Genomic DNA, 10,936 nt, shown 5'->3' with positions numbered 1-10,936 from the left:
TGAAGGGCCCGTTTCCACACTATCTCTAAACTAAAGTCCAACTTTATCAGACTTTACTGGACTTTATCTTGCACTAAACATTATACCCTCTATCCTGTATTTGTACTCTGTAGACGGCTTAATTGTTATTCAAGTATAGTCTTCTTGTCGACTGTGTAGCATGCAACTAAACTGTTTTTAACTATACCCTCGGTACATGTAAAATAAACTAAGCTAAACATAAGTCCAGGAAGTGCTAATAAGAGAAACATGTACCTGACGTAAGATACGTAGGAACTCCACTGCAGGTATGTGGGGATGGTGTCAAAACTAACAAAGAATCCAGAGAACAGAAGCACTGGGATTGCCGTGACAGGGCCCACAAACGTTGCAACCTGTTTGGAAAGAAAGTTCAAACAAATTCAGACACAATACATACAAAAGTTGGCAACTAGTCATGTATCATCAAAATAGATTTATTTTTCATGCAATATTTCTCATATTTTGGAATTGAGATTTGATTAGTTGGTTGGTGGACACAATGCGTTGAGACAGAAGTTAGACACAAAATGCTGGAGTAACTCAGTAACTCAGTGGGACAGGCAGCATCTCTGGAGTGAAAGAATGGGTGATGTTTCTTCTGAGGAAGGAGCTCGACCCAAAACATCACCCATTCCTTCTCTCCAGAGATGCTGCCTGTCCTGCTGAGTTACTCCAGCATTTTGTGTCTATCTTCGGTTTAAACCAGCATCTGCAGTTCCTTCCCACACATTTTGCCATCTTAGGCAATCATCTAATGAAGCATAACGCCCGGGTTGGATCCTGGAAAGACTCAGTGACGACTATATTTAATCTCCGTCGCCTGCCAGACACAATGGCCTGGATTTTGAGGTCTGTGGATAGATAGCATCTCATTGTTGATAAACTGACACCTACTTTGGGTCAATCCTTCAGCAATTGCTGCTTGTGAGTGGATGGAGTCCTTCCGGACAATATAAAAATCAAGCCCCATCTACAATTCATCCCCCACTTTGAAAGCACTATAATGGTGACCAGTATAGGCAGGATGGCCCAAATAGCCTTCTCCTGCATCAAATGTTCTATCGCAAATGATGGAACATAGTACAGTACAAGAACAGGCCCTTCAGCCCTCAATATCTGTGGTGAACGCGATGCCAAGACCAACTCTAAGTTGCCTCCACATAATCCACATCCCACCCTATCCACAAGTCTCTTAAATGCCACTATTGCATCTGCATCATCCACCTTCCATCGTTAGGTGAGCTGGGGCTGCCCGCTGCTCCAAGGCGTGGTGTTACCTGTAAAGATGTGGACGCAGCGCCGATCAGGAGTCCGAGCGACTGGGCCACCAACGCCGTGGCCGTGGCAAGTGAAGCAAACAAGAGGAACCGCGACACCTCGGGTGGTTGAGCCGTCATCCAGTACACGATGCTGCAGTATACGATCGGGCAGATCACCTGCAGGAGGAAGACCAGTTTAGTGGGATTGATCAATGTCTCATGCTGACCACTGCCCAGGTAATTCCATGCACCAGCTCCCGCTGAGAACATTAAAGTCGCTCAGCTTGATTCTTGGCGTAGAAAACGCTTGTATTCCTTCAAGAGGAGATCTTTTAACACAGAGCAAAGGGTCAAGTCAAGTCAAGTCAAGTTTATTTGTCACATACACATACGAGATGTGCAATGAAATGAAAGTGGCAATGCTCACGGACTTTTGTGCAAAAGACAAACAACAAAACAACCAATTTATAAACACAATCATAACACACATATGATTACCCAACCATCCAGGCAACAGATTTTGACAGATTCTTGATTGGTACGGGTGTCAGACGTGATGGGGAGAAGCTAGGAGATTGGGGTTGAGAGGGAATGATAGATCAGCCATGATTGAATGGTGGAGTGGACTTGATGGTGCCGAATGCCTTAATTTTGTTCCTAGAACTTATGAGCAATTTATCATCATCAACACCAGGTAAGTAGGAAACCAGGAGCGGGATTGTGCGCCGCCTTCAACATCGCTGACCTGTGGTCCTGCCCGCAAGTCAAGTCAAGCCTTGCCCACAACTCCAGGCTTGCGGCCCCAATTACGGGCCTGTTTCTGTGTCAGGGGTTTGATTGCATTACCATTCTGTCCCCTTTGGCCAACGTCAGTCTCAACCTGCACAAAATATGGGGAATCTTAAATGCAGCTTGCATTCAGCACACTTTAAAATGTCACCATCTTTTGCACGAGTTTTATGTGCAATAAGACACTTGCAAAAGATCGAGCTTAGAGGTTAAAGATACAGCGCTGAAACAGGCCCATTGGCCCACCGTGTCCGCACCTTTACACTAGCATTCACCACACACTAGGGACAATTTACAACTTTTTACCGAAACCAATTAACCTACAAACCTATACGTCTTTGGAGTGTGGGAGGAAACCGGAGTTCCCGTAGAAAACCCATGCAGTCACAGGGAGAACGTACAAACTCCGTACAGACAGCACCCGTAGTCTGGATCGAACCTGGGTCTCTGGCGCTGTAAGTCTGCAACTCTACCGCTGCGCCACCGTGCTGCTCCAATGTGACTTTAAACTTCATAATGTGTAAAGGCCCCGTCCCGAACAATGGCTTCACCCAAAGGCTGAATGAATCAAAAGAAGGAAATCTAAGCAAAGAATGTGGATGCAACTTTGATTGGGATCAACTACAATGATCCTGATCTTGAACTCACTCAAGTTCAAGACTGAATGGCCCTCCTCTATCCCCATGTTCGTCACCACTGCTATACAGTTTTTACATAATATTTATTTAACGGCAGAGGATGATAGATGTTGAAGCAGTACATACTTGGAAAGGGACATCTGCCATGGTCTTTGCCAGGTAGTAGGCCTTTAGACTGTACCAGTAGTTGAGATGCTCCCTCAAGAAAACAGACATCTCAAGAGGAACTGAAATGAGGAGAAAATAAATAAAGATAAAGATTTACTTCTGCACAGATTTTAATTAATAATAATAATAATTATTATCTATTCATTCACAAGATGAGGGCTTCACTGATATTGATTACCCGTCCCTAGTTTAGTACCCATCAGGATCTAAGTTGATGGTACACAAAAATGCTGGAGAAACTCAGCAGGTGCAGCAGCATCTGATGCTGCTGCACCCGCTGAGTTTCTCCAGCATTTATGTGTACCTTCGATTTTCCAGCATCTGCAGTTCCTTCTTAAACTCTAAGTTGATGGTGAACAGTATATCTTGCTTAATTTGCTTTGTGCGATAGAAAGTAGTTTGATACAACTGGTTTGTTACAGAGGGCAGCTAACATCAACCACAACAGCAGGTATGGTGTCACTTATGGGCTAGACAGGCAAGTATAGCAAATTTATTTCCTGAAGAATATCAGTGAGGTGACCTTACAATAATCTGACAGGTTTATGGCTTTCATTTGTGATGGCTGCTATTTTTCTCAATTTATGATTTACAATAATTTGATCAAATTATTGACCACATTAATTCCATAGCTCTCTGGTGGGATTCAAACTTGTTCCCAAGACACAGGTCTAGGAATGTAGCCATTAGGCTACCATGCCCTGTCTAACTAAAAAAAATGTTTGGCCTTGGATTAATAATGCGTTGGAAAGACTCATAGAACTTGGTCTGAACAGACATGTTTTTTATCCTGTATTTGGACTCTGGAGAATGGTCAACTTTGATCATCGATGAAAATAACCCAATGTACAAATTATTGACCTGCAGTTTAATATTAGCTGTACAATGTTGTTGGGAGCTGCAAATCTCTCTCCAGGGAATGGGGTAGAAAATCGAGACTGCCAGGTGAGCTGAACTAGTACTGAGGTTAGCTGTGTCTACCTTCACACAGATGGGAAAGTTTCTAAGAAATCATTTTGAAGAGGTCCAGTGCCCTGGCCAATATTTGTCCCTAACTCAGCATCACTAAGCAAAAACTCGAATAATCTGGATAATAACATACTCCAATTTGTAAATTCTTGCACGAGTTACAGGGCCGGATTTACCTATAAACTAGACAAGCTTAAGCTTAGGGCCTCGAAATCTAGGGGGCCTCCGGCCAAGGCAGGACACCTACCGTTCAACTCTGGGCGGGCCCCCTCTCTATCTCTCTCTCTCCGACTCCCCTCGCTATCCGTGTATGAGCCACCGGGTCCTCCAGTCTCCGGTCGCTCCATCCGCCGTGGCCATGGCAGGAGACCCCTTGCACATGCGAGGTCGGAGACGCACGTCCTCCTGGGAGGGGCACATGCGAAGTGCCACGGCCAGCCATCATCAGGTCAGCCGCCCTGCGCATTGCGCACCGAGCAACAGCAACTGGTCGGCGCTGGGCACTTTCTCCCTTGCTTTGAATTGTGGGAGATTTGGCCGCCATGGCTGTCCGGTTGCTGCCTCGCCGCCAGCGCTGAAAACCAACGCGGAGGGGGCCTCACAAGTGGAACAGCTTAGGGCCTCTCTTCATCTAAATCCGGCCCTGACGAGTTAGATGAAATATGTCCAACGTCATCATTATCTATAAACTTTGGCATGTCCCAAGGTGGTGATAATCTCCATAAATATGTATGAATTTCTTCCCTTGTATTTAATCAGTTAATACTTAATCTTAGCACCTCGCCGCCCTGGAGAAACAAGCACAAATCCCAAAGTTATCCAACCAGTTATGATCAGAGGACAGGATCTTTGCTTACAGGTCAGTACAGTTGGCATCAGGGCAGCAAACATCAGGAAGAGCATGGAGAAGAAGAGGCATCCCGTATTGTTAAACACTTTCTCTGCCTCATTGCCGATGTTGAGGTACAGCAGACCAATCAGGACTCCAATGCAGATGTGGGACATGAACCGCATATGGGTCAGAACCTGCAGTGGGCAAGACAACGAGGACACTGTCAGAATTCCAGCCAAGGTCTGAGATGTTTCAAATGTTCATGCTTATGATGCTGCACATTTGTACATGCAGCACCATGCACACAGACACACACGTGCACGTGCATGTATACACACACACATGCATGCGAGTGCATACATACACACACGCGTGCATGCAAGTGCATAGAAACATAGAAACATAGAAACATAGAAATTAGGTGCAGGAGTAGGCCATTCGGCCCTTCGAGCCTGCACCGCCATTCAATATGATCATGGCTGCTCATCCAACTCAGTATCCCGTACCTGCCTTCTCTCCATACCCCCTGATCCCCTTAGCCACAAGGACCACATCTAACTCCCTCTTGAATTTAGCCAATGAACTGGCCTCAACTACCCTCTGTGGCAGAGAGTTCCAGAGATTCACCACTCTCTGTGTGAAAAAAGTTCTTCCCATCTCGGTTTTATAAGGATTTCCCCTTTATCCTTAAGCTGTGACCCCTGGTCCTGGACTTCCCCAACATCGGGAACATCTTCCTGCATCTAGCCTGTCCAACCCCTTAAGAATTTTGTAAGTTTCTATAAGATCCCCTCTCAATCTTCTAAATTCTAGAGAGTATAAACCAAGTCTATCCAGTCTTTCTTCATAAGACAGTCCTGACATCCCAGGAATCAGTCTGGTGAACCGTCTCTGCACTCCCTCTATGGCAATAATGTCCTTCCTCAGATTTGGAGACCAAAACTGTACGCAATACTCCAGGTGTGGTCTCACCAAGACCCTGCACAACTGCAGTAGAACCTCTCTGCTCCTATACTCACATCCTTTTGCAATGAAAGCTAACATACCATTCGCTTTCTTTACTGCCTGCTGCACCTGCATGCCTACCTTCAATGACTGGTGTACCATGACACCCAGGTCTCGCTGCATCTCCCCCTTTCCCAATCGGCCACCATTTAGATAATAGTCTGCTTTCCTGTTTTTGCCACCAAAATGGATAACCTCACATTTAACCACATTATACTGCATCTGCCAAACACACACACCACACGTACACCATCCACACACACACACATGCACGTGCACATACATACAAACGTGCATGCTACCGTATACACACACAGGCATGTACACACACACACACACACACACACACACAGCGATTGTGGCCAAACTCCCATAGTATGGAAGCCAGCATGTTGACCAGCCCAGTTAAGCGCGAAGCATCTCATTCCTCTGCCTGCCAACTCAACAGGCATTGAGTGGACGGACAGGCTGGAGATCTAGCGGAAAGGCATTTTATGTCACATGACTGAAGATCCTAAAACAAGAATGACAAACGCAGCTAACTTACTGCGTCCCTCAATATGGAAACAAAGGTTCTCCGGAAGAGGACACAAAACTGGGCGAAGGAGCTGATGGCGAAAGTGCGGCTCTCGATTGGGCCGGAGTCCTGAATAGGGAGAGACAGAGAATCAGAGCGATGTGATGAGCCCGCTGGTTATAGCCAAGCCACATTGTGCCATTGTAGTGAAATAGAACAGATTCCTTAGACTTTATAGATACAGCGTGGAAACAGGCCATTGGCCATCTTGCTAACCACCCATCACCCATACACCAGCACTAGCTATACACCAGGGACCATTTACAATTTATATAGTCACATGTCAAGTCAAGTCACATTTATTTATATAGCACATTTAAAAAAACAACTCTCGTTGGCCAAAGTGCTTTACATTTGTTATAAGAATAGTATAAACAAACAAACTACATACATATATACATATAGCCCTCGCTCAGTGGACGTCAGGAAAGGCTTGGGAGTATAGATACGATTTTAGTCTTGACTTGAAGGAGTCGATGGAGGGGGCAGTTCTGATGGGAAGGGGGATGCTGTTCCACAGTCTAGGAGCTGCAACCGCAAAGGCACGGTCGCCCCTAAGCTTATGCCTAGACCGCGGGATATTCAGCAGCCCCAAGTTGGCCGATCTGAGGGACCTGGAGGTGGAGTGGAGGGTGAGAAGACTTTTAATGTAGGAGGGGGCAAGCCCATTGAGGGCTTTGTAAACATAGAGGAGGGTCTTGAAATGTATACGGAACCGCACAGGTATAATATAAGCCAATTAACCTATAAACCTGTATGTCATGGGCATGTGGGAGGAAACCAGAGCACCCGGAGGAAACCCACACAGTCACAGGGAGAATGTAACTGTGTACAGACTGCACCCGTAGTCAGGATCGAACCTGGGTCTGTGGCGCTGTAAGGCAGCAACTCTTCCGCTGGACAGAGACCTACTGTGAATGATGTCACTCGTTCCTTGAGGCACAATCAGATTCCAGCTGGTTCTTACCGTGAGGCTATTGCTCTTCCAGCCCGTTGAATCAGCGCCATTAGTCGAGTTCTTCTTATCCGCCATGGTGCACATTCCATCCTGGACGGCTTTGAAGAGCAGGGGGTTCAAATCCCCATATTCACCTGAAGCCACCTCAATGACTAGGCAAAGATACAAAGAGCAGTCGTCACAGTCAGAATAAAAAGCCTGGATGTCAAACCCTAACAACAGGAGGGGTTGTAGTGAGATTCCAGCAAATGCAATTGGAGTTGCTCCCCATCACAGAGTTTAGAAAGAAAACACTCAGAGAGGTGAGATAAAATGTGTGGGAAGGAACTGCAGATGCTGGTTTATACCCTCGATACATGTAAAATGCAGGAGTGACTCAGGGTGGTCAGGCAGCATCTCCCGAGTAAGGGAATAGGTGACATTTTGGGTTGAGACCCACCTTCAGATGGTCTGTAGAAGGGACTCAACCCAAAACGTCACCTGTTCCTTTTCTCCAGAGATGCTGCCTGACCCGCTGAGTCACTCCAGCATTTTGTGTCTATCTACAGAGAGGTGAGGGCTTAGATGCTGAAGGTTGGAACTCATCACCTACAGGAAACACAGCCTACGGCTCAGTAAGTCCCTACTCCGTGGACTAAACAGTAGTCACGGTGAAGCAAGGCAAGACCCTGGTGGGATCCACTCACTCATTCCAGGTCCAGCAGTGATTCACACACGTGTCCTCTAACCTAGTGTACTGCTTCCCATGTTGGCAATGTGGCCTCTTCTACATCAGTTCCAACGGGTCCCGCCCTGAATCTCTAGTTCCCGACAAGACACTGCCCACCTATGACCTCTGTCGATGAAGTGACATATAGTATGGGGACAGGCTCTACAATGAGTCCACACTGACCATTATTCACCCATTTACACTCATCTCACTTGATCCTCCCCACACTCCCATCATCAACTCTCCCAGGGTTTTACCGCTCAGCTGTACATTTGAGGCAATACACAGCATCCAATTATACTACCAAGCTGCTTGTCCTTGGGATTCTGGTGGAAAATGGAATACATGGGGGAGGACCATGCAGGCTTGGGGATAAAGTGCAATCTCCACATGATTGCAGAGGTCAAGACTGAAGCCAGCGACTGCACTATCAGCTATGTCGCCGTAATGCCAGTGACACCCTTCAAATCAAACCTGATGTTCACACAGAGGGAGGTCTACCTGAGGCAGACCTGGGGTGGGCTGGGCTGGGGTGGGCTGGGGCAGACCTGGGGTGGCCTGGGGTGGGCCTGGGGCAGACCTGGGGTGGGCCTGGGGTGGGCTGGGGTGGGCCTGGGGTGGGCCTGGGGCAGACCTGGGGTGGGCTGGGGTGGGCTGGGGTGGGCTGGGGTGGGGTGGGCCTGGGGCAGACCTGGGGTGGGCCTGGGGCAGACCTGGGGTGGGCTGGGGTGGGCCTGGGTGGGCCTGGGGTGGGCCTGGGGTGGGCTGGGGTGGGCTGGGGTGGGCCTGGGGCAGACCTGGGGTGGGCTGGGATGGGCCTGGGGCAGACCTGGGGTGGGCCTGGGGTGGGCCTGGGGTGGGCTGGGGTGGGCCTGGGGTGGGCTGGGGTGGGCCTGGGGTGGGCCTGGGGTGGGCCTGGGTGGGCCTGGGGCAGACCTGGGTGGGGCTGGGGTGGGCCTGGGGTGGGCCTGGGGCAGACCTGGGGTGGGCTGGGGTGGGGTGGGCTGGGGTGTACCTGGGGTGGGCTGGCCCTAGCCCTAGCTATTTCCTCACAGGACAATTTAGTTTTTAGTTTTAAAGATACAGTATGGAAACAGGCCCTTCGGCCCACTGAGTCCAGGACCAGTGGGCCCCGCACACAAACGCTATCCTACACAACTTGCAATCTACCAACCTGTATGTCTTCAAAGTGCGGGAGGAACCCGAAGATACTGGAGAAAACCCACGCAGGGCAAGGGGAGAAAGTACAAACTCCGTACAGACAAGCACCCGTATTGAGGATGGAGCCCGGGTCTCTGGCGCTGTGAGGCAGCAACTCTACCTCACGCTGCGCCACCGTGCCGCCCTGTACTGAAGGCCACATCCCAGCTAGCACTGTCAACATCAGGCAACTCAACATAGGCCGGATGTACATGTAGAGGCCCTGTGATCAGAACCGCCAACGTTTCTGTTGGAACTTGTCAATAAGACAGTGCTTTTCTTACTTACTGAAGTCTGCAGGGTTGTGATAAGTCGGACAATGCAGGCCCAGTCCTTTAAGGAAGGGGATGAGGTTGGGAACAATCCCTTTGTAGATGCACTGCCCTTGGCTCACGATGAAGAGCTGTGAGGAGAGCAAGGAGACTCCGATTAAACCCCACACGGTTAAGTGCTCAACAACTTCAAACACAGCCGCTTTGTAAAAAGAAACAGAATAATATTGCTGCTATTTTGTACTGTTACGTCATCCCCTCAAATCACTGATTGTTTCAATAGATAACATCACAACATGTTTGGGAGAAGGCTACGTCGATGGAGTTGCTGTTAATGAAGTGTAGAGTAATGGAACGGTACGGATTAAATCACCAAACTAACAGCCAGTGGTCCAGACCATGAGGCAAGCAATTAAGTCAAACTGGAGTAAAACGCCAGTGATAATCATAATGAGCATGAAACTATGTGAATGGAGTTTACCAACACCCTTCAAAGTAATTAATCATGATCACCATAATCATACTTTATTAGCCAAGTATGTTTTGCAACATACAAGGAATTTCATAGCACATACTCAGGCCTAAACTTGACTCTAGACCCACCAGCAACGTTGACTTTAAATCCTCCTTACATTGATACATTTTCCAATGTTTTTTCTCGCACCCCTGCTCAGTTGGGTTTATTCCGTCCTCTGTCTAACGAGGGGTATGGGTTCAAATCCCAGTACAGCATTTTGTGCTCAAAGCTGTGAGGACAGCCCACTGAAATGCTGATGGTGCATTGTAATATAGACCGGCCCATCCTTCATGCAAGCTTGTAATCTCTTCTCGATTTTCTGCTCTGTTGGATCCTCAGTCTTCGCAGGTGAAGACTGGGGAATCTTATTGATGCTTCAGCCAGCTGTTCTCCCTGAGTTATTCAATGCTGAGATTTTGGTTAAATGCTGACATGACCATTTTCAAGTATCCCTCCACTTCTGGCAGTATCCTGGCTTGTCTCCAAAATCATGCAGCACTTCAATGTTCTTTCCTCATAGTCCCGACTGATGACTAACACTGGCTAACAATGAGAAGGGGCAAAGTCAACTCAACATTGTCAATGCATCCCTCAATCATGGGGCCTGCATTGAACCACCCAGAGTGACTTGAGGCGAGAGTTGCGATCACTATTCTAATTACTCTCGTGCCGACCACCGATCGCCCTTACATTCGTTCTACGTTTTCCTACTCGCATCCTACACACTAGGGACAATTTACAGAGGCCCAATTAACCTACAAACCCGCACATCTTTGGAATGTGGGAGGAAACCGGATCACCTGGAGAAAACCCACGCGGTCTCAGGGAAAACGTACAAACTCCACACAGACAACACCCACAGTCAGGATTGAACCCGGGTCTTTGGCGCTGTGAGGCAGCAGCTCCAAAGGAGGTTTGCAAGGCAGAATTGTTTTATTTAAAAGCACAGAGAGTGTTAGGTGCCTGGAATGTGCTAGCAGGGGTGGCGGAAGCAGATACCATTGCAACATTTAAGAGGCGTT

The 10,936-nt window shown here is 48.0% G+C and overlaps 1 protein-coding gene across 2 annotated transcripts in view; it reads right to left on the bottom strand.

Moving 5' to 3' along the window:
* abcg4a (ATP-binding cassette, sub-family G (WHITE), member 4a) overlaps nt 1–10,936 on the bottom strand; it is a 106,014-nt gene that overhangs the window by 6,593 nt on the left and 88,485 nt on the right. For both annotated transcript variants that reach the window (XM_055660690.1, XM_055660691.1), the window contains exons 8-14: nt 9,414–9,528; nt 7,226–7,368; nt 6,229–6,327; nt 4,702–4,870; nt 2,834–2,934; nt 1,299–1,457; nt 256–374 (exon numbers count right to left, since the gene is read on the bottom strand). In XM_055660690.1, the coding sequence (XP_055516665.1) occupies nt 256–374; nt 1,299–1,457; nt 2,834–2,934; nt 4,702–4,870; nt 6,229–6,327; nt 7,226–7,368; nt 9,414–9,528 (905 nt within the window). The remainder of the gene's footprint in view (nt 1–255; nt 375–1,298; nt 1,458–2,833; nt 2,935–4,701; nt 4,871–6,228; nt 6,328–7,225; nt 7,369–9,413; nt 9,529–10,936) is intronic.

Source organism: Leucoraja erinacea, chromosome 32, assembly GCF_028641065.1.
Source record: "Leucoraja erinacea ecotype New England chromosome 32, Leri_hhj_1, whole genome shotgun sequence".
Classification (NCBI taxonomy): Eukaryota; Metazoa; Chordata; class Chondrichthyes; order Rajiformes; family Rajidae; genus Leucoraja; species Leucoraja erinaceus.
This window is presented reverse-complemented; position numbering and strand designations above follow the sequence as displayed.